The following is a 22,713-nucleotide window of genomic DNA, read 5'->3' on the forward strand; positions in this document are numbered from 1 at the left end:
GATCCAGGAGAGAAGGACAACCGCTGCCCAAGGGAAAACCTGTAGTGATCTCATATGTGTCAGCAGTATCGGAGCAGTTGAGACGCATTTTTTCTAAACACCGGGTCTCTGTGGCTTTCAAACCCCAAAACACGCTGCGCCAAAAACTGGTCCAGCCCAAGGATCGGGTCCCCCAACACAAACAGAGTAACATAGTGTACGCTGTTAAGTGCCAGGAGGATTGCCAGGATTTATACATCGGGGAAACCAAACAACCTCTGGCGAAGCGGATGGCACAACACAGAAGAGCTACCTCGTCAGGCCAGGACTCTGCAGTCTATTTACACCTATAGGCCAGTGGACACTCTTTCAATGATGAGGATGTACACATCCTGGACAGGGAGGAACGCTGGTTTGAGAGTGGAGTCAAGGAGGCCATTTACGTGAAAAGGGAAAGACCATCTCTGAATCGAGGAGGGGGCCTAAGGGTATATCTTACAATGTTGTGATTGCAGCCATTCCCCAACTGTCTGTGAATGGTACTCATGGCCATTGCTCAGTGGTCTTTGATCAGTGGGTTTTGGTCAGTGGTTGTTGATCAATGGTTATGAGAATTTGCATAATTAAGATTAAGGAACTGACCTCCCAGCCCATTGTTCCTTCAGTGGGCTGGTTTCAGTCATTATGCAAATGCACTGTTTATAAGATTGGGGAAACCTGCAGTCAGCTGAGACTGAAGAAGTCACTTGGATGAGTGACGAAACGTTTCTCCCACAAAACGCTAGGTCCAGATGAACAGAATCAACTTTTTGGAGAATGTGCGTTTAAGTTAACAAAACAAATTACAAATTTGACCAGTCTTTCCTAGACCCTGCCTTGGAGGAAAAAATTAGTTCATGAATAGAATAAGACGCATTCATCTTTGTAAAACTCTTCTGCTTAGCTATGGAGGAAAAAAAAAAAAAAAAAAAATTCCTAACAGAGCAGCATTGACCTGGCTGGTTTCAGTGAACACTAATAGGTGTCTGACACCAACCAGCTCTAGCTAGGAGACAAATTAATAGCACCAATCTAGAGAGATGGTACTGCCTGGTTTAGTTTACATGGGTGTACCATCTATATTAGCTCTGGATCCTTCCCCATAATGTTTTTAAATTTATAGCCACAAATTTCATTGATTCATTGTGCTCTGTGCACTTACCATGCACAAAACATTCATATTCTTTAAAAAGGTGATATCACTCAACTACACTGAAAGTTTTCAAATACAAAAACAAGACAACTTTAGTGTTTCAAAAGAATATCACAATAATTTGATATTCACATCTGCATGCAACATACAAAAATGAACTTTTCAGGTGACAGCAAGATGTAGCATTGCGTGTTTAAGCTCATTAAGCACAACTTGAATTTATTGTATTTAAGAATGATACCACTGCTTTGATGTGGGTCTTGATTATTTTTGCATCAAGAGTTTTTCACTTTTTTTTTTTTTTTAAATAAGTTTTCTAACAATTTTATCCTCATTTGTGTTAAAATAGATTCAAGAGTCGGGGGTAAAATGGATTTTATCATTTTGTAGTATCACAGCCAATTTCAAAAATAATTTTCTACCATACTGAAAATTGTTTAATTTTAATTTCAACCACGACCTGAAAAGTCATTAGGCCAGCAATAAATGTTATACTTTTAAAGCATTACTATTAGCAGCTATCTTATAACAAACTTCTTTCTTTGGAGTCGCTGTTGAAAAAGGAAAGAGGCAGAAACTGGAAGACAAAAGGATGATAAAGTAATAGAGGTAAAGCTCTTAAAATAAATCACTGAGAAATGTTTTATGACTTCTGTCAGTAACTGTTAGTGTAATTATTCAGATAATTAACTAGTTTTAATGAAAGCTTCAGTAGTTAATAGTTTAAATAATATCCCACATATCAACACCACTGGTATTATTCTTTAAAACAACAAGCCACAGATGAACCTCTTTGATAAAACAAGTTTAATTTAGTTCATATGAATTATAAGGCAGAGCAACTCTGATAACAGGGAGTATTTTGTCAAAGACTTCATCTGTGGCTTTATCATTTTCTAGGCCGTTAGGATCAAGGCTCAGAGTCTAAATTGTGAGACATACAATAACAAAAATGAATTTAGGACAGCGGACACCAAGTCTTTGACCTGAGGACAGAAAACTGCTAACCTGAGACACAAGCTGCACTTGTCTTCTCCTGTCTTCTCTCTGCTGAAATAGTAGACACTGTCAACTACACTGGTATTATTGTGATGGACAAAATTTTTTTAAATCACATCACTGTGAGCGTATGTATGAGTTTACCCTTCGCACTGCTGTCATTACCTCACTGACTTAACCACTGACAGCACACTTGTTTCACTCCTTCAATTAAACCAATTTAAAAATGTTCCCAAATACTGAAAATACTGCATTTGTTATCTTATCCAGCTCAGCACTGACAGAAACTCAGATCAAATGGAAATGTGTAAAAATATATGTGACTTTACTTTCACCAATTGAATCCCCACTGTGATGCAGAGAAACCTGAAGCATACCTTGTAGGAATGAAATAACACTTCTTGGTCACTATGTTAAAACAGAATTGAGTCCTTAAATGGTGAGTTCATGTGTCTCCCCTTTACCTTTAAAGCTAGATGACAACATCTTTGTTTTTAATTGTCCATAAATGCAAGAAAGTTTGACCCTAAATTATCAATATATTTTAATAAATTGCATTTTTGTATATATTAATTGCAAAAGTAGAGTGCTTCATAATTACAATATAGATACATATGGTCATGCTAATGTAATCCCCTGTTTTTCAGTGGATTGTCTGTATTTTTTAAGTTGTTGCTTTTTTATTAATCAATCCAGGAGTAGCATAACAATGTCTGAATTGTTGAGAGTATCATCTGCATTCCTAAACCCAGGATTTAAGAAAAAACTGTCTGCAGCACACAGGGAGCAGTATGTCTCTTTATTTGCATAACTGAGCTGCTATGTAAATGCATACTTTATGTAACAAACAATTGTTTGAATCCAAAGAAAATAAATACCCTGGCTGCTGTCCTCCTCTGTACTGCTGAAATCATCCTCATAGTAGGTGTTTGAATCTGTAGAAGCACTGGCATCACTGCTGACTGAGCCCTTTCTCTGACGCTGGAGAACACAAGCCTAACAGCAGATAAATGAAATAAAAGTCAACGTTTAAAAGTTTGGTTGGGACACAGAAAGTTTCCAGGATTCACCCGAGAAGTCAGCTGCAGTATACCTACATTTGAAAATGGCTGGTTTCAATAAATAATCATCTAGACATCCACTAATTTTGTAAGGGATAAAAAAGGATAAACTACAAAGATAAAAATGAACCAGACAAAATCTGTTGCTTGTTTCTTTTGTATCACAATATCACAATTAATGTTCAAATCAATAAAACAGCATAACTGCAAATGCAAATTACAAATACAACTGACAGCACCTTTTTGTAGGAGGTGGAGAGAAGTGTGAAGAGCAGATTTGTCAAGGGAACAGAGTCAATGAGTCTTTGAACCCTCTGGCTGGAAGTGCTCTGTGCCATGATGTTGAGCTCAGCCGGTGGTCCATCACTTGCCCAACCCTTTAGATTTGGCAGAAGGGGGGAAACGGCTTTTAAGGAACACAAAATACTTTCAGTAATTACTGAAGCATACTTGGATGCTTTTGAATTTTTTATTAATTGAATTCATTTCCTACCCTGAAAGGGTAACAAAGAATGAAAATGCTAAAAAAAACCAAAAAAACCAAAAAAAACCCCAAAACAAACCCAAACAAACAAACAAAAAATACAACAACTTTCAAATCTGTAAATAAACATGCAATCTTGTAAAACAACAAGGAACTTATACTAAATATGAAGCCATGAAGATTTAACTGAGGTACAGTAATTTAAAAAAAAATTCTTTTGGTTCCTCAAACAAGAGATGAAGGCTTGAATGTAACTAGCTACATTAGTATTTAATTCAATTTTACAGTAGAGGGTTTAAACCTACAAACGATTGTGACATCTGAAACCAGCGATAGCGGTGGCAAGTACAGTATGGCTACAATGGCAGTTTTGTTTTAATGCAGTCACGTTTTTTTGTTGCTTCACTTACTCTGTGCAGAGCTTCAACCTGCAGATCCTGGAAAAGTGAAGTCAAAAGTTTGATTGCATGGTTGGCCAGGATAACAGACAAAACCCCAAAGCCTTGGTGTCTTGAGAGGGAAAACAAAAAAGATCAAAACAGAAAAAGGCAAAACATTAATGCACACAAATGACCTTTTATGCATAAGCATACCTACTGAACTAAAATTGTCTTTATTAAGATTTAAAAATACCCTTTGCCAGGACCAAGTTTAGGTGACCCTGCGCCATCCTTGGTGCGACTTGCAATATCACGGACACGCAAAGCAGCCAGGGGATCCTTCTCTTTTCCTTTATCTGCCAACGCTGTCGGGCTCAGGTTAAGAATCAGATACAGGCTGTTTAAGAGGCACCAGGCTCCAAGCAGTTGGAAGTTCTGATAATGCTGCAGAACAGAGAAGAGAGAATTTTAAAAATATCAGTCATAATACTTAACTTATAACTGACAGTCTAGGACTGTCAATTATAAATATATATTTATTCTTCTATTTGCGCAATATATCAATCAAAATTGGTACTCACCTCTCCTCCAGCTCTGCGAGAGTTGCTGATGGCTTGTCCGATCATTTCATAAATCTCCAGCTGTTGTGAAGACAAATATATGTCATCTTTTTAAATCTTGTTAAAATATACATGTTAGTAAGACAGTAATTAAAGACTTTTTAAAAGTGATTAGTTATAATACTTACACATTTCTGGACAATTGTGGCTGCATCATTTTCATAGTCCTCTTCTTTGGTACCAGTGGAGGCAGAGCGAAGTTGCAAGCCACTACCCACCTGTAGAATGGCCATGCAAGTGGCCACACTTACACCTAAACAAGTAAAAACGCATTGTAGATGTTTTGTTTTTTTCCTTAGTTTGGTTTTTGAATGTTATAGCAGCCTGAATCACATGGTATGTTTTATTTTAACCAAAAATGTAACCACCTACCAGCATAGAGACAGCTTAGAGCCAGCACAGTCATATCCAGTAGTCGTCCTGGTGTCAAGGGCTCCAGTACAGGCAAGGAAAGTGTGTCCAAAGCCATGGTCACATCTATCACCAGTGAGTGAAATCTATGTATTTTAAGTACAGGATAACAACTTAATGTTGGGGCCAGTGGTGAAATGGCCAGATGCCAAAATTAAACACAATTTCTTATTAGCCCAGTAGATTTAAAGAAGAAAAAAAAAAAAGAATACCCGTTGCGAACAGCAGTGGCATCAGCCACTGTGGCTGGCATGATAAAGAATGAGTTGGCTGATACAGCATCCTGGAAGCGGTTGATGTAGCGTAGAAAGTAGGGCAGGTTGAGGCACACTCGTAACAACTTCTCAGACCCACCTGGAAAAATTACATTAAATCAAAAATTTAATCAAATAATAACTCATTAAGTTTCATTTTAAATTAATTAATGGCAGGATTACTAAAGAAACTAAATTTTCATTGCAATTTGTAAAGGAAAAAGTGCTTTTACAAGGTTACGTATAATTTAGAGCTCAAGCGTGCTTTCAAGAGTGAAAAGTAAACAAGGGACCATCTGACATTTTGAATCAATAGGGGGGAAAAAATGTACATTTTCCACATGGATGTGTGGGGGAAAAAACAAACTCAATTCTGGATTACAGCCACTCACAGTGTATATATACACTCCTGTATGGAAAATCAATTATTGAAGTATATTCATCATAGTGTGACTTAATGGTGACATTTACTAAACAGATATTTTTCAAAAAAAAAAAAAAAAAAAAAAAAAAAACCAACCCAAGATTTCTAGTCTCCCATCTTTCAACAGCTGCGATAAAACTTTTAAACCCTGACCTGTATATAGTAGTGTCAAAGGTCCAGTCTCTTGGAACAACTACTTACCTAGTTCCTGTAAGCTTGACACATTCTGGGACACAAAGGCATTTTTCATTTTGGTCTGAACAGCTTGATCTGTATTTTGTTCATCGCAATCACTTTCAGCCTGTAATTAACAAGAGATGCAATGATTACAAAAGATAATTTTCAACAATACAGTGACAGAATATTATTTTAAATGCAGCTAACAAAATTAATTTAAAAGGAAAGGGGAACAAAAGCAGAAGCTGCGTAACTTCTGCTAATAGCAATCGAGAGTAGCTGGGTCATTAATACTTGCCTGCATGTGTGCTGCTGATGGAGAGGCCAAGATGGTGGTAAGGTCAGGGTTAAAAACTGATGTCAGCTGATTAAAGAAGTTCATTTGTACTTCTTTTTGTCGAAGCTCTGGGTTCACAGCACTGGGTAACTCCTTCTGATCTTCCACTATTAAATGAAAAAAAATGGCACAAGAGTTTCACCACATGTCAAGGCTGTTAATCAAAAGGGCCTCTGTGACAGCCCAGGCAGATAAATACTCACAGCTTCATTGAATAATTATAGTATATAGAAAACTAATAGACCAAAAATGTCCAAATCCTTCCAGTGAATGCAGTGAATTTCCAGTTTTGGCCATATAACTTATTCATGTTGTCTACCAGGACAGTGAAGCATTTTTCAGTTTTGTCCTTTATGGAGTCTTACCATCTGAAAGTGTCTTGACGGTTTGAGGCAACTTGGCAGATTTCATCATAGCAGTGAAAGTAATGATTTCTGTGCGATCTAGTCTGCTGCAGCCAGTGCACAGTCCCTTTATTAAAAGGATCAGGTGTTTCTAAAGAAAAACAATTTTTTTTTATTTCAATACATAATTCCATACAAATAGAAAGCAGAAAACCACCAGAAAATGCAAATCAGTGATAACTAGAAATGACTACACTAATGTATTACAATTGACTACACCCACCCTGCTGACTGTCTCACTTACCTGTGAAACTGCACATGCCTCATCAGGGTTCTCCAAGCGCAGCAATGAAAATTCGATCAATACTTTGCACGCTGCAGCAACTGACAGCAATTGATTTCTTGGTACTGTAGAAACAAAGAAAAGAACAAAAATAACATCTAGCAACAAAACAGTTTTCACTGAAAGATTCTGGCTCATTGTCAGTGAGTGGCAGTAATTTGTCTATTACTCTTAGGAGAAAATGAAATACACATACTTTGTCCACATACTGTGGTGATGTAATGTGCTGAGAGTGCCACGAATGATGAGTAGAAAGGTTCATACTGCTTGTCGTGGTGAAGAATGTCTGATTCACTGCAAACAAAGGAAATATGACTTTTTACACAACATTTATAGTGGGTTGTTTTAGTTTGTTTGGGGGGAGGGGGTAGAGAATACAGATAGGACAGTGACACAGAGTGGATTTGATCTAACTCCTCCTCCTTTCCTCAACTAGTGTCTTAATTCTTCCACGCAAATAAGAGTAAGAGGTGCAAAGATGGGAGTTAAAGTGTTCACGGGACAATCTCATGTTCTGCTGTGTCACATTAAACAGATGGCAACCTCTCATGATGTACATCAAATCAACTGCCATACTAAATGTCCAAGTAACAATAAAGAAAACAGCTGCTGACTGCAGCCTTACTTTTAAAATATAGACAGAATCAGCTCCATCTGTTGCTATGGTGACATTACATTGTGAATTGTGAAATTGATTCCTCTGAGGCACTGCAATTATGTAAACTTTGCTTACCTACAGTTTGTCCAATGTGTTTGTGCAAGAATTCAGTCTTAAAAATTAATTCAACTTTTTAAAACAGACTTCTTATAATTATAATTTATTATCATCCATCCATTAACATTTCTTACACATTTTGTCAACACAACCCTTTAATAAAATAAAAGAATAAAATGGTTTAATGGTTATTAAATGGTTTATAATCTGGTTAAAAGTTAGCATCAAAATAATTACTGTTCTTCAGTATACACCACCTCAGTGACTTAACTAATTAACATTTCTGATACATCTCCCAGGAGCATTAGTTTGTCTCAGTTAAAAAAATTTAAAAAAAAAAAAGAAGATAAATTTCATATATCAAACCACAATCAATTGCAATATATATGCAACAAATAGTCAATATTATCAATAATTAATTGAACCTTCACAAAAAACAATCATGACCTTCACAAAAAAAGCATTAAAATAGTAAAATGAATGCTATTGCTAACATGCTATTGACAAGTTGCAATAGCATGGCCATTCTGGTATCTGTGCTAGAGTGTGCTACAGTGAGAACACAAAATTTATAAACCTATCACCCAGCTTTACCAAACTCAGTATGGTCAAACTCGTGGCATGCCATTTAAGCTTTAGCAATTCAAGCCTACTTCTTCAATGTTGTCTTCACAGAATGAAATAGTTCTTTAGGACTTGAGATGTAAGGAAACAAGGTGTGTTTATGCTGTTGGTATTGGAACTGGCTTTTGGTGTGGTTGGAATTTTTTAAGTACTTTTACATAAGCACCTGGGGCCTCTAATAAGCAGGCTTGTTACAATTACATAACTGAAAGAAAGAAACATTTTATCCAATACTTACATAGATAATGGAGTCTTATTTTATTTTAATTTTTTTTATTATAGTAAACTGCACAATAGGATAATTCAACTACACAACACTACTTTCAATCCTCGTAATAGTTATGTTTGCATACAGCCTGTTGCACTGGAAAACGAAACCAACAGACATACTAGGAAGCTTTTTATTTCAGTGTACTAGCTTATGTTACGCCACAAACAGAGAATCAAGGGAAAACTACGGAATCAAATAAATCATTCAACAATACTTGCAAAGCACTAATATCACATATTCCTACTTTTATGAGAACATAAATAGGTGGGAATGTTGTAACGAGATAACAAGTTCATTCTGCACCAGCATCTTTGTGGTTAAGCAGAACCATTCAGCATTACCTAAAGTACAAGTCTTAGAAGCAATAACCCTAAATAACAATTTTACTAACAACAAGTTGACGGTAACCCACCATCACCTGATCAAAAATGAGTGGAGAGATAAGGTCCCCCGCCTACTTCCAGCCTAACCACAAGCAGATGACGTTAGGCAGACTGGCTATTTTTGCCACCCATATAATGCGTGATTTGGCTAATGACATGCCCAGATTACGCCTCATAATGCAAGTGTTGCTGAATTTAGCCCAATTAAGTCAGCTGACGTAGTCAAATATTACTCTGGCTGGGGCGTTTGAGGGTTAGCCAGTCCAGTTGGAAGGCCCCCCGAGTTAGCCTGTCGGCTAATGTTTGTGTTAGCTAGCTAATGATGAAGCAATTTTGTTAAAGCTTACACTGCGACACCGTTTAACGTTTGCACAGCGCTGACATTACGTTAAAGATAAATGTCCATCAGTCATAAGACGTGCGTTGTTTCAAACTCTGTAGTCAGCAGAAAGGAAACGCTAAATAGCATTTTGAGTAAGTTAGCTGTCATTAGCATATCAGCTAACGTCTGGAGCTGACTCCATGCCAGTGCAAGTTAAGCTTAAATAGCTTGCTAGCCGCTAACGTTAGCAAAATGGGTATCGTTTCCCATCCAACTATACTAACCAAGCTAGGGTTAGCAATTTAGCTAGCTAGCCTACGCCTAGGTGGACACAGGCAGTATTCAAGCAAATATGAACCTGCAATTTATTGACAATTAACCGGTTACCTGTTGATTATAGACCCAATAAGCTGAGGTAGCTCCTTCGTCTCAAAAGCAGTGTACGAAGCTGATAAAAGCGGCCGAACTGCCGCTGTCCATTCGTGTTCCCCATCTCCTCCGCTCGACGCCATCTTGAAATCCTAACAGAAAAAACTAGTTACTGGAAGAAGAAACTGTGGTGTAAGTAAATCTTGGGGGCGCTCTCACTCTGATACCAGCCCTGCCAACATTTCACTCGAAATGTTTACTGGTTTACTGTTTCTAAACCCATTTTAAATTATGTATAATAATATAGTTCCCATTTTACAGGAACGAATAAAGCGATGTTTTCCCCTTCATTCATTTGTGATATAATTACATATACAAGTAGTAAAACTTACATATTGGTTGTTTTGTTTTGTTTTGTTTTACCGCGTTTAACTTATCTTTTTATTGTTTTAATATTAACTTCATCAACAAACCAATAATCAAGTTTTTGACTTTATGTGACTTTCATCCACATATGTTAATATTCTTGTATAACGATAGATGGATATAGTAATACGACACCTTTTGATTCCAAAAAAGCCAACAGGACTTTATCCAAGATCATCAAGTAAGTAAAAAAAAAAAAGAGTAAATATTAATTCATATAATAAATAAAATAAAATAAATATTTTATTGTCTAATTTCTCACTGCACCACACAAGGCCTAGAATGCACTGCTAAATAGATAAAATATATTAAATACACAAATCTTCTTCGTTTTTCTTTATTTAATTGGTTTTTATTTTTCGCTTTTTTAACGTGTCGGGGTGCAGCCTCTGTCTTCCACCTGAATCCTGTTATTATCCCCTGTGGTACCATTATTTTTAAATTTTATCATTTGTGTTTCTGTCACTTGATCCCATCACACATTTTCCCACACATGAATTAATCTCGGTCTTACACTATTTTTTTCAATAGTGATCTGCTTTCTTTTTTTTCTTTCAGTTTAGGATTTGGTTCAATCCATGAATATTTGTTAATCTGAAAGGTCACTACCAGGACCGACGCTGTAACCTTTACAACCTTTAGGGGGCAGCACTTCTCCATCGCAGAACAAAAAGGAAGTCGTTCGGCTTCCGACTTCCTCCTTCCGTTGAAGAGCAAGTCAGAGCTGCTGCAGCAATGGCAAAGCTAATTTTGCTTTGGCTTAAGTGTATCATATTATACAATGCTGTCGATGCTGTGTTTGAGGACCAAGTAGGAAAATTTGATTGGTAAGAGGAGTCAAGCGAACGATCAAATGTGTGCCGATTATGTTTTAATGTGGAAATGCTAATGTTAGCACCTGTCAAAGCAGCTAACTGCGAATCGGTGGACTTTGAATGAGAGAACAGGTCAAAACACATCAGAATGAATACAAACAAACAAATGTAAATTTGGTAGTTAATTTCAGGAGGTGTACATATCTCCATGGTTTATACATTAAGTAAATCATTGGTCCCACTAAATTCAGCAAGTGAAACGCGATAGAAAGTGATTTAAAGGTAATAGGAAAACGTTGTAGCCAATCTGATAATAATCAATAAACCAGTGTCATGTAGTTTCGGCTTTTCAGTTTGAGAAATATGTCTTTGCACCGGGATTGGATCCATGTGGTCATTAAAACAATGGTGTCACTATGATCATGGGTGAGCTGGATGACAGTCTGAGTGCTTGTGCTTTCTCTTCATGTTTCACAGGAGGCAGCAGTATGTAGGCAAGGTTCGTTTTTCTCATTTTGACACACATGTACAGTCATCCAAAAAGGTTCTTGTAGCAACAGAGAATAATGTTTTTGCCGCACTCAATACAAGGACCGGGGAACTCTGTGAGTATGTTGTTCCTTTGAAAGACGAAGTTCTCATATATTAGGTATAGTCTTTTATTGTCACTTTGTTATCAATGTCTGTTACAGTCTGGCGACATGTTGATAAGTCTGGACCCGAAGGAAACATTGATGCTCTTTTGCACCATGGACAAGGTGATTTATTTTTTTGTAATGATTCTAATCATGTATTTGAATTGCAGTAAAGTTTAAAGATTTTTTTAAAGTTCCTCCAGTTGATGAAACTGTGTTTGTGTCCTAGATGCGATCCTAGTGGTTGGCAATGGCCGCCTGCTGCGATCCTGGGATGTCAATGTTGGTGGTTTGAACTGGGAAATTGTGCTCGACTCTGGAAGGTGATTATTACCTTGAGGTTAAGAATGGTCTTTATTTATTCATTTATTTGATTAAATCTTACCTCGTTGCTTTTTATATGTTCAAGTTTCCAGAAAGCATGTCTAGTGGGACAGCAAGGCACAGTGAAACATGTGGCTGTTTTGGAAAAAAACATTATCTCTCTCCATTACCTTTCTAATGGCCATCAAAAATGGATAGAAAATCTACCAGATAGGTATGTTTTTATATTAATGTTAATTTTGTGTACTGATGTTCTCTGTTTCAATGAACATAAATCTACACAGGAATTCATTTACCACCTTAAAGGCTTTTTTTTTGTAGAAAATACTACACAGTGTTGCAAAAACAGTAGTTTTATTATGAAACGTTTGTCACCTTCTGTTTCTCTCCACAGTGAGACTGTGGATTACCAGACTGTTTATTCTGGAGGAAATGGTGAAGTTTATGCTTTGGGAATTGTTCCCCATTCCCACATTGTTATTATTGCTTACAGCACTGATGATGGAGAAATAATCAAGCAGGTAATCCTGTTTATTAATGATAGTATTAAAAAAATCAGCCTATGCTCTGTAAATTTAATGTATATAAAATAGGTAATTTGTTAAAGAACAAACTAACTTAAACACTGAACCAGTGGTCAGTATATAGAATGATTTTTGTGAGTTTCTTGTTTGTAATGTTTTCAGATCTCAGTTGAAGCTCCGTGGCTGTCCAACATAGTGGCCAGCTGTGCAGTGATTGGTCAGGGGGTGCTGATTTGTGTAGACTCTGCAACTCCATCGCTGTACATGTACAACTTAAACCCAAATATGGATGATTTACAGATGACCCAGATCCCCCTGCAGGTATGATTCTAACAAAAACCTTTCTAATGTACAAAATTGCCATGTATGTCCTCTGCTTTAGATTGGGTAAGTTTTAAATTCTGCCTCTCTCTTTCTCAGCTCTCCACTTCTGTGTTCTTATATGTTCCTTTGTAAATGCACAGTTTTTCTTTTACAGTCTTCTCCTATTTGTCTTCTCACAGTCACTGGGACTTGAAGTAGCTCCAGACTTTCAACCGGTCCTGGTGTCTCACCAGCCCAACTCAGCCCATCAGCCTCTGTCTGAGTTCTTCCTTCAGCTCGGCCCTGATAACTTCCTGCTTCTCCAGTTCAACAATGGTCAGATAGTTACGCTCAGGGATTTCAAGCCAGTACGTAAGCTTTTCTCTATATTTTTGTTTCATATTCAAAAACATTAGCCTGTCCTGGTATTGCAGTTGTTCTGCTATATCAGCCAACATCAGTAAATATCTGCAAAAATGTAAATGTGGCTTGGCATCCTTGCCAAAATATTTTATTGCCCTGGGAAAATGTCAAACATAATAACTGTTAAAAACGGCCAAATACGATCCTTTTTTTTTTTTTTCCAACCTGTGACATTTTGTAGAATGTATTGTTTTTCTACAGAAACATGATGTCTTTTGTTGTATTATACAGAGCTATATCCTTTGTTTGTTGTAGGCCTTGCTGGTTTCCTTTGCAACCACTGGAGAGAAGACCATTGCTGCTGTTATGTCCCCCAAGAATAAAACTGTGAGTTAAAGTAATATTTCACCTTTAGATTTATGTGTGGGTTTTGATGTGTTTTAGCTGTTTTCTTAGTCATAAATGCATTTGATTTTAGAAGGCAGATGCGTAATACACATATTGATTTACTTAATGTAAAGGTTAGACTTGTTACTGTAAGTTTTTTTTTCATGTCTTTCAGGAAACTGTCTTATAAGTGTGTTTTGGGGTTTTTGTGTCTTGTTTTTTTTAAATAAAATTTTTTATTGGGAGATTATTATTTGTTTCTTTCCCATAGGCCTGCAGTATTAACCTCTTTAGTGCTGAAACTGGACGAAGACTTCTAGATACAACACTGATTTTCGTTATGGATCCTAATGGTGGCAAACCAGAGAAAGTGAGTCAGTTTTCTTTCCTGAGGTACTGTGGGAACTATGGCCTTTCAGAGCAGGCAGAGTTTTCTAAACACAGGTGCAGTCAGTTCATTTCAGTATGATGTGGAAAAAATAAGACATGCTGGTTTCTGGGCTTTCTTTGAAAATATAGACAGTACTTTTTTCTTTTTCTTTTTATGCCAACTTTAGTAGTAAATGTGCCCCGTAGTGTGTTAGTAATGGCTTTACAATAGAAGTAAATTATATTCTCTCTTTCAGATCTACATACAGCCATTCTTGAAAAAAGATGACTCTGTAGGCTACAGGGCCATGGTGCAAACAGAGGACCACACACTCACTTTCATACAACAGCCAGGTATGAGCGGCAAAAACAGGAAGCAAGGAAAGAGTGCTTTCAGGCTGTACTGATGTTAATGTGAGCAGAGCTATTGATGCTGCAGGACTTTTTTAATTATAGTTTTACTAAAGCTAACCAAAGTAAAATCCTTCTCATTGTACTCAAAAGAGCAAAAGAAGAATAGACACCCTATTTTTTTTCTGGAATGTGTTTTAGCAAGGTCAAACAGAGGGATGAAAACGTCATGAATATTCATACTGTGGTCTGACTGCGGTGGGTTTCTGTCAATCAGTAGGCAAATTAAATGTAAGTGAGGAGTCTGCGTGTTTGTTTAGTGTTGAGAACTTGGACATTTTTCCCAAAGCGCATAGACTTGTAAGCTGTGCAGTGCCTCATGATAATATTTTTGGTTTATCCCACCTCTTAATCATCATGGTTGCTGCCAACATCTGACCACGGTGTGGACAGATTTCATAATGTACCTACAGTCCTGTCTTTTCCACAAGAATGATGGAAAAACGCGTCTCATAATATAATTAATGGAAAGCGTCAACACAAACTGCATACAGCCGCAGGGTGTGGGAAATAGATTGAATAAACGATTGCAGAACAATAATGATTCTTGCTTTCCAGGGCGTGTGATGTGGACTAGAGAGGAGGCCTTGTCAGATGTGGTGACAATGGAAATGGTGGATCTGCCCCTCACTGGAACGCAGGCTGAGCTGGAGGGAGAGTTCGGCAAAAAGGCCGGTAAATGTCAAACCGAAATTTTTGCTGTATTTGAATGGAGTCATGTAAATCTCCTTTACAAAGCGTAAACTCAGCAGAACTGGATGGTGTCTCCATTAATGGTTCCATAACTTAGAATTTCTAATCATTTCTGAGGGTTGTTGCATTTGCTTTTGTCCTTCCTTAAACAACTCAGCTGCTTTATCAAATCGGCGAATTTGCTATATTCCAGTTTCAAACATATCTTTCGCATGTGTGTTGATTTCATTGCTTTCATTTTGTTTGTTTTTGTCCTGTTTTTTGTTATTGCTGCTTATGGATTCAGCCATTCAAGGTAACAAATCTGTGCCTTTTTTCAGCAAAACTTGATTCCTTGTCTTACGGTTAGGACTTCCTCACATTCAGTGAACCATTCCTCTGTTGAACCCTTTGCTTCATTTTATTTCACTCTTGAAATAAAACCTGTATCCCTGTGTCCTTGTTGTTTCTCGCAACGTTTGTTGTATTTAAGATATGAAACATGATGTGGATCAGATGTTAAAAATTTGAGTCAAGTCCCCGGAAGGTCACTTAGCGGCATCTGTGCTCTTGTTTACGTTTGTCCAGATGGGCTGATGTCTATGGTGTTCAAGAGGCTGTCCTCTCAGCTCATCTTGCTGCAGGCCTGGATCTCTCACCTCTGGAAGCTGTTCTATGACGCACGCAAGCCTCGTAGTCAAGTTAAAAACGAGGTCACCATCGAAAACCTGTCCAGAGATGAGTTCAACTTGCAGAAGATGATGGTTATGGTCACTGCATCTGGAAAAGTATGAAACTAAAGCTTATCCTGTCATTTAGAAATGGTTTGTTAGCATTTCAGGGAGGATGAGCAGCGCCGCACAGTTGTGGTCAAACTAGATTTGGTTTATTTTGTCTAAAATCAGGCAGGCTTGAAGGGAATTGAAACACTGATAAATAAATTCAGATTAGTCATCTCACTTTTTCCTGCAAGGTTCATTCTTTTCTTCTTCTCCTTTTTTCAGCTCTTTGGGATTGACAGTAAGACTGGCAGTATTTTATGGAGGCACTACCTCAATGATGTCCCATCGAATGCAGCGTTCAAACTGATGGTACAGCGAACGACAGCGCACTTCCCTCATCCTCCGCAGTGCACGTTGCTCATCAAAGATAAGGTAACTTATTGCAAAGGCTCTGTGTTTGGAGATTCAGGTTTGGTGTCAAAGCTCTTATCTTGCAGGCTGACAATATGGATAAAGCTCAAATAGTTGGCAGGGAAAAAAAACTGACCAAATGGTACCTACAGTTTTCAACTTTAAAGACAAGACAGGCTCAGTAAAAGATAAAAGAAATCTTAAAGATACCCACTTGACAGATAAAGTACTGACCTGACCTGTAAAACGTGATTAAGGTTTATTTTCTTTGTTCTATTTTTGGTCATCAGGACACAGGGCTCACCACACTGCATGTGTTTAACCCCATCTTTGGAAAGAAGAGTCATGTGACTCCACCTGCTCTACCTCAGCCAATACTTCAGTCACTCCTGCTGCCACTCATGGACCAGGATTATGCTAAAGTTTTGCTTCTAGTTGATGATCAGTACAAGGTTTGTAGCAAACTGTATACATTTACACATTCTCACTATATTGCATCTCGAAGCCATTTCTGTATGAATACTCATCATGCTGCCTCATAACGACTCTATGTCCCATTAATTATACTGTTTACATATTGTGCATGACCACCAGGCAGTAGAACACTGTTTAACAATGGCATTGTGTGAGCTGTCGGTTACCTGCAAACAAATGATATTCATCTTGCTCGCTTTTTCCCAGGTTTCTGCATTTCCTTCTACGAAGAACGTACTGCAGCAGCTCCAGGAAATGGCCTCATCTATATTCTTTTATCTTGTTGACTCCAGCCAGGGAAGACTTTCTGGTTACAGACTAAGGACGGCAAGTGAAACTTTTTGAACGCATCATTTCCTGATTCTCACAGGAAACCGTCATGAAACTATACCCAAGTCACAGACAGAAAAAGTTCATGTGTATCATTTTGTGTTCTCAGGACTTGTCCACTGAGCAGATCTGGGAAGTTGTCATTCCAATGGAGATACAAAGGATTGTCTCTGTCAAAGGGAAAAGGCCTAATGAGCATGTCCACTCGCAAGGAAGAGTAATGGGAGACCGCAGTGTTCTCTATAAGGTACCGTAACATCCTTTTTAAAACACATTTTTTTAAATTTATTTTTATTTAACTTTTATTTATACAGGTAGTCCCATTGCGACTCAGTGTCTCATTTACAAGATAGATCTGTTCTAGACAAACATTAAAATTACAACAATAAAAGAAACAGTAAAATAGCTAAATTTGTCTAATGTACACAGTCATACCAAAGATAGGAACAAGTTCCCAGTGATGATTTCACAAAAACACTTGTATGTCTTTGAAGTATGCAAGTGAAAACAACTAAGAAAGCTTCAAATCCTTCTGGTTAAGCTTATATTATTGACTTTATTCTGGCTCGATTTTGGTTTGTTTTGGCTCAGTTTTCCCTCTTTGCGCTAAAAGACGGTAACGCCCCGTCTTGTGACGTAAACTAAAAACTCATCTTTCCAAGAAATCTTGTAACCCATGTCACTGTTTTCCCAGTGAATCACATTCTCCCTTCGACTGCCCTCTTTTAGTAAGAATTCACTACTAGTACTCCTTACTGTTGCCTTTGTTGTGATTTATGAATCACCCGTGAAGTGTGCTCTTGCATTCATTATTTCAGAGAGTAGCACAAGAAGATGAGGATAAAAACACATTAGAAATCATTCACTAGGACAGTTTATAGCGGTACATCGAGTAGTGCTTGAGGTTTCCTAGAATTGTTGATCTGGATAGGCTGATGGCCAGCTGACTGCCATATTTGAGACCTTGTTGCAAGTATTTCCGGTCATATTTTTTGTAAGCTAGATTCCTGAGAAGGCAAATGTAGCTTAACATAGTCAAGAACCCTCGTTTATGGACTGAAAAATTTATTTTCCAACCTTTTTTCATAAATGAAACCAGGTACAAAAAACCCCCAACTTATTTCCCTACTACAAAGAAAAAGTCAGTGCGTTAATGCGGTCCTACTTGGTTGTAGTGGTTTGCACTTTACACATTTGCTTGGCAAGCAAATGTTGTTGGTTGGACTCCAGCCGGAGACACAAATCCCAGTTTGGGTTTGCGTCAGGAAGGGCATCTGGCGTAAAACTCTGCCAAATCAAACATCCGGAGTGGCCCAAAAGTAGCTTGAGTGAGGCTCTGCTTCATTTGACAACAAATTTATCTTAATTAACAAGATATGTACTTTTGTGCTATTATATTAATTTAAATGTCCAATTGTGTTCTAACTAATTTTTATAGTACCTGAACCCCAATCTACTGGCTGTAGTGACTGAGAGCACAGACACGCATCAGGAGCGCAGCTTTGTCGGGATCATCCTGATTGACGGTGTGACCGGCCGCATCATCCACGAGGCTGTTCAGAGAAAAGCCAGAGGACCGGTGCATATTGTGCATTCTGAAAACTGGGTGGTGGTGAGCACGCTTGTTTGCTACAGTCATGTGTAGGGATTGAAATAATTACAACCACCTTTTGTTGTCTTGCTTTTTGCATCGTTACAGTTTGAAGGCCATTTGTTCAAAGCACATAACTAAATGGAGGAAAAAAGGAGAAATATTGAGGGTTATATTTATTGTGTCTCCTTCCCCTGTGTGACTCCGCAGTATGAATACTGGAGCACCAAGTCACGTAGGAACGAGTTCTCTGTAATTGAACTGTATGAAGGAATGGAGCTCTACAACAGCACCGTGTTCAGCTCGCTGGATCGGCCACACGCTCCTCAGGTTCTCCAGCAGTCTTACATTTTCCCCTCCGCCATTTCTACCATGGAGGCCACGCTGACTGAAAAGGGCATCACCAGCCGCCATCTGCTCAGTAAGTGCTACTCGGTTATATTGCTGTTTTCTGTGGTTTTTTGGCTTTTAGTTATTACATAATATGTTAGAAATAAAAAGTATTTTCAGCACCGGGCTGCCCTTTTTGTAATATGTTTGTTTGAATTTGCTTTGTCATAGTTGGCTTGCCGTCTGGAGGGATTTTGTCATTACCAAAGATGTTCCTCGACCCACGAAGGCCAGAAATAGTATCTGAGCAAAGCCGGTCAGTCCTCAAGTCAGGCTTAGTGTGAAAATGAAAGTCAGATTTTTCTTTACTGTTATGTGTCTGACTTGTTAACTTGATCTTCAGTGAGGAGAACCTGATACCCTATGCTCCAGAGCTAATGATCCGTACAGAGTGGTTTATCAACTACAATCAGAGTATATCAAGAGTGCGAGGTATTCACACTTCCCCGTCTGGACTGGAGTCAACCTGCCTGGTAAGTCTGCCTTCAAAGTAATGAAAAGCACATGACAGCACAGTGTAAGATTAAAATAAAATGGTTTAAAAATCATTTACATCACATATATTTAGTTTAAAATGGTACAAAGACAACCTATCAAATGTTGAAATGAAGAAATTTTATTGGTTGAACAACACACTCATCGGCCACCGCACTGGGTCACCTGTTCAACTACTTGTTTACATAAACATCTAATAAGCCAATCACATGGCAGCATTGTAATGCTCAAACTGAGCATCTTAATGGGGTAGAAAGGTGGTTTAAGTGGCTTTGAATGTGGTATGGTTACAGATAATAATCTGAAAAACAAAAACAAAATATCCAGTGATCAGGAGCTCTCTATGTGAAAATGTCTCATTGATGTCAGAGGTCAGAGGACAATGGCCAGAGTGGTTTAAGCTGATAGGAAAGCAACAGTAACTCAACACATCGAACTTTAAAGGAGATGGACTAAAGCAGGAGTAGATCACACCAGGTGCCACTTGGACCAGAATCTCTGAGCAATGTTTCTGGCACCTTGTTGAATCTGTGCCATGAAGAATTAAGCCAGTTCTGAAGGCAAAATGAGGTCCAACATCGTACTAGCAAGGTGTAACTAATGAAGTGGTCAGTGAGTGGATATAACATGTAACTGTGGCAATCGGAGCATGTTTAATATCGTGTTGCATCATTTCTTCTATGGGGTTCATAACCGAGGGGAAACAAACGCTGTTGTTTTAAAAGTGAAGTGTTTTCCCATCCTTGGTAGATATATTTATTTCAGCTGCTCAAAAGTTAATGGCGTACTTTACTAGAGTTGTGATCCTGAAATAATTGATACATTCCCTGGAAAAAAGACTCTGGGCATGTTGCTCTGAGATTTTCATATCATTTAGTGCACAAGCTCTGTGCACGTTTTCTCCAACCGTATTACCAAGCTGTGAGCCACGCACTAAGAGCAAACCCACTGGTCCCTTTTTAAGCCTGTAGTATTCCAGGTTCATGGTTTCCAAAAATATTTTCATATTTTGATTTTTCATGCCACTGAGCAGTTTTTTTCCACTCTGCCTCAGTCCATCTTACATGAGCTTTGGCCTCGCAAATGTCCTGGCCCCTGCGTCTTGTTTATGTTTGGGGTTTTTTTTGGTTTTTTTGCACATAGTGGAGTTTTAACTTGTTTTTGTGGACGCAGCAGTGAACTATGTTCAGTAGAGCTCATGCACAATTTTCCACAATGGAATATTGTCTTGTTTTTTAACCAAAGCTTGGCTATTCAGTATCTGCTTTTGACTTTCTTCCCCACTTACAAGGAATTATTTGGATCCTTTAATATCATCTGCCATAGATGAGAAATTCCCCCAGTTTAAATTAAATTGACAGTGGTTTTAAAAAAACGTTTGCCCACTCAGTCTCTGTCTTTCGCAAATGGTGAAATCCTCGTTGGTTTTACTTCTGTGAGGCTCAGCTTCTCTAGGATGTTTTTTTTTTGTATAGCAAATCATGTTACTCAGTAACCTAATTAGTTGTGAGAATGTTCCACCGGATCTTTTTTTTTTTTCTTGGTATAGCATTACGCAACTTTTCCAGTCTTTTTTTTTTGTTTGTTTGTTTTTTTTGCCCCTTCCCCGTGTTGCTGACGTCAAATTCAAAATGAGTTCAGAACATTTTTTTTTCTTGTTTACCGTCCAATTTAAAGCATCTTCAAATCATTGCATGTACATTTTCATCACATCACTACTATTTGGAAACAGGGCTGTAGATGATTCCTTATTTGGAAATGTATTGCCACCACTTGGTTTTCCTCCCCACTTAAATAAAATCTTAATATGACAATTTTATTTTATTTTTTAGGTTGTGGCATATGGTCTTGACATCTACCAGACACGTGTGTATCCCTCGAAGCAGTTCGACGTACTAAAAGATGACTACGACTACATGCTGATCAGTAGCGTGCTTCTTGCCCTTTTCTTTGCCACCATGATCAGCAAACGCCTGGCAGAAGTTAAACTGCTCAACCGGGCTTGGCGGTAAGGCGACGGTTAAATTCCTACATCTGCCAGCTCTGTGGCTGCACGAAGGACCTCGGCTCCAAGAGATGAGACCGCTGAGGCCGTGCCTGTCCAAGAACACAGGTCAAAGTTCAATAAGGCCCATAAGGAACTGCAGGGGTGAGGGGACAGTGGGGAGGGGGTGAAATGAGGGGTTAGCAAAAAGTTTTTGTGTTTATTTTTTAACTTATTTTGCAAAAATGAATTATTTCATAGTAGAATAATTGTTCTTTTGTGAAATGTCATTTCGATTAAATGTTTAACACAGCTAATTATGAACCGATAAAACCGGCCAATTTATTAAACTATGGAGCTTGAAAACTTCTGCTCATGTGACAGTTATTTTAGTTTTCCTGGGCCTTTTTTTGTTTTTGTTTTTTGAGACATTTCTGCATCACTGGACTGATCTAATATAAAGCGATAACAAATGTGGAGCTGAGGGAATAGTCAGGAGAAATGCGTGAATGTGAGCATGAACTCGAACAGTACCATAGTGGAAGGGTTTGTTGGGTTTTTTTTAGCCTGCTGAATCACCTTGATACTCCAGTCCCGTTTGGATTGTTGGCAAATGAGCTGTGAATATGAGCTGTGAGGTGATAATGTAGCATGTACAAGAAATGGTTTTTTGAGATGTCTGAAAACCACCAAATGAACTGTTACACTGTTGCCACCATCACATGATGAACCAAGGGAATGGGAAGAGACAGTAGCCTTTCTTTTATGTACATCTCTCATCTTGTAGCTCATACTTTTATGAGAAATTTTCCACATAGCTACTGTTGATGCTCCATTAAAATTTCTCCCAAAACTCCATTCTGAGCGCTTTAGTTTGTTATTGTTGTTGTTGTTGTTCTTCTTCTTCTGTTAGCTGCTCCTTTTAGGGTTCTTCACAGCTGATCATCTGCCCCCATCCACCTATATTCGGTCACACCAACTCTCTGCTTTTGATTATTATTAGTAGTAGTATTATAGTATTATTAGTAGTGTTATTATTATTAGTTCAATATTCCAGGTGCTTGTGACATGATCCACTCTAAATAACAACATGTGCTTTTTTATTATGTAGTGCCTGAAAGTTCAATTAGACATGGGATGGCAGCCTGGTTTCACCCTAATACCATAAAAATATATATGTTCATAGGTTTCTCAGTTCCTCCATAACAGATCGAGGACTCATGGGAGAGATATATTCCCCACCTGGCTTGAGATGAACTCTGTATGAACTGCAAGAGGTGACCAGGGTGAGGGAAGTCTGGGCTACCCCTGCGACCTGAACCCAGATTATAGATGGATGAGACAATAAAGTTTATCTTATCTTGAAAAAAGGAGGTCAAACTTAGAGAAAGCTCTCCA

The 22,713-nt window shown here is 38.1% G+C and overlaps 2 protein-coding genes across 11 annotated transcripts in view; one reads left to right on the forward strand and one right to left on the reverse strand.

Moving 5' to 3' along the window:
• The window catches only part of ubr4 (ubiquitin protein ligase E3 component n-recognin 4), a 55,006-nt gene extending 45,128 nt beyond the window's left edge, over positions 1 to 9,878 (reverse strand). For 5 of the 9 annotated variants that reach the window (XM_026153577.1, XM_026153575.1, XM_026153574.1 and 2 more), the window contains exons 1-15: positions 9,708 to 9,878; positions 7,202 to 7,299; positions 6,967 to 7,070; positions 6,684 to 6,813; positions 6,280 to 6,425; positions 6,006 to 6,105; positions 5,339 to 5,480; positions 5,088 to 5,212; positions 4,844 to 4,968; positions 4,677 to 4,736; positions 4,349 to 4,539; positions 4,126 to 4,225; positions 3,471 to 3,608; positions 3,049 to 3,166; positions 2,180 to 2,221 (exon numbers count right to left, since the gene is read on the reverse strand). In XM_026153577.1, the coding sequence (XP_026009362.1) occupies positions 2,180 to 2,221; positions 3,049 to 3,166; positions 3,471 to 3,608; positions 4,126 to 4,225; positions 4,349 to 4,539; positions 4,677 to 4,736; positions 4,844 to 4,968; positions 5,088 to 5,212; positions 5,339 to 5,480; positions 6,006 to 6,105; positions 6,280 to 6,425; positions 6,684 to 6,813; positions 6,967 to 7,070; positions 7,202 to 7,299; positions 9,708 to 9,832 (1,744 nt within the window). In that variant the 5' untranslated portion in view covers positions 9,833 to 9,878. The remainder of the gene's footprint in view (positions 1 to 2,179; positions 2,222 to 3,048; positions 3,167 to 3,470; positions 3,609 to 4,125; positions 4,226 to 4,348; positions 4,540 to 4,676; positions 4,737 to 4,843; positions 4,969 to 5,087; positions 5,213 to 5,338; positions 5,481 to 6,005; positions 6,106 to 6,279; positions 6,426 to 6,683; positions 6,814 to 6,966; positions 7,071 to 7,201; positions 7,300 to 9,707) is intronic. The other 4 variants (XM_026153580.1, XM_026153578.1, XM_026153576.1 and 1 more) reach the window with 2 other exon arrangements.
• Positions 9,879 to 10,765: 887 nt separating this feature from the next.
• Positions 10,766 to 22,173, forward strand: emc1 (ER membrane protein complex subunit 1). Of its 2 annotated transcripts, XM_026153581.1 has the most exons (23): positions 10,766 to 10,942; positions 11,408 to 11,535; positions 11,623 to 11,688; positions 11,795 to 11,888; positions 11,975 to 12,103; positions 12,284 to 12,410; positions 12,576 to 12,734; positions 12,917 to 13,084; positions 13,395 to 13,466; positions 13,738 to 13,836; positions 14,093 to 14,189; positions 14,805 to 14,921; positions 15,226 to 15,234; positions 15,507 to 15,706; positions 15,923 to 16,072; positions 16,342 to 16,503; positions 16,733 to 16,852; positions 16,965 to 17,102; positions 18,294 to 18,467; positions 18,657 to 18,867; positions 19,008 to 19,092; positions 19,180 to 19,309; positions 21,164 to 22,173. In XM_026153581.1, the coding sequence occupies exons 1-23, from the start codon at positions 10,851 to 10,853 to the stop codon at positions 21,341 to 21,343; spliced, it is 2,907 nt and encodes a 968-aa protein (XP_026009366.1). In that variant the 5' UTR covers positions 10,766 to 10,850; the 3' UTR covers positions 21,344 to 22,173. The 2 variants fall into 2 exon arrangements, with proteins under 2 accessions (XP_026009366.1, XP_026009367.1); XM_026153582.1 differs by lacking the exon at positions 15,226 to 15,234.
• Positions 22,174 to 22,713: the final 540 nt, after the last annotated feature.

The sequence above is a fragment of the Astatotilapia calliptera genome, chromosome 20 (genome assembly GCF_900246225.1).
Source record: "Astatotilapia calliptera chromosome 20, fAstCal1.2, whole genome shotgun sequence".
Classification (NCBI taxonomy): domain Eukaryota; kingdom Metazoa; phylum Chordata; class Actinopteri; order Cichliformes; family Cichlidae; genus Astatotilapia; species Astatotilapia calliptera.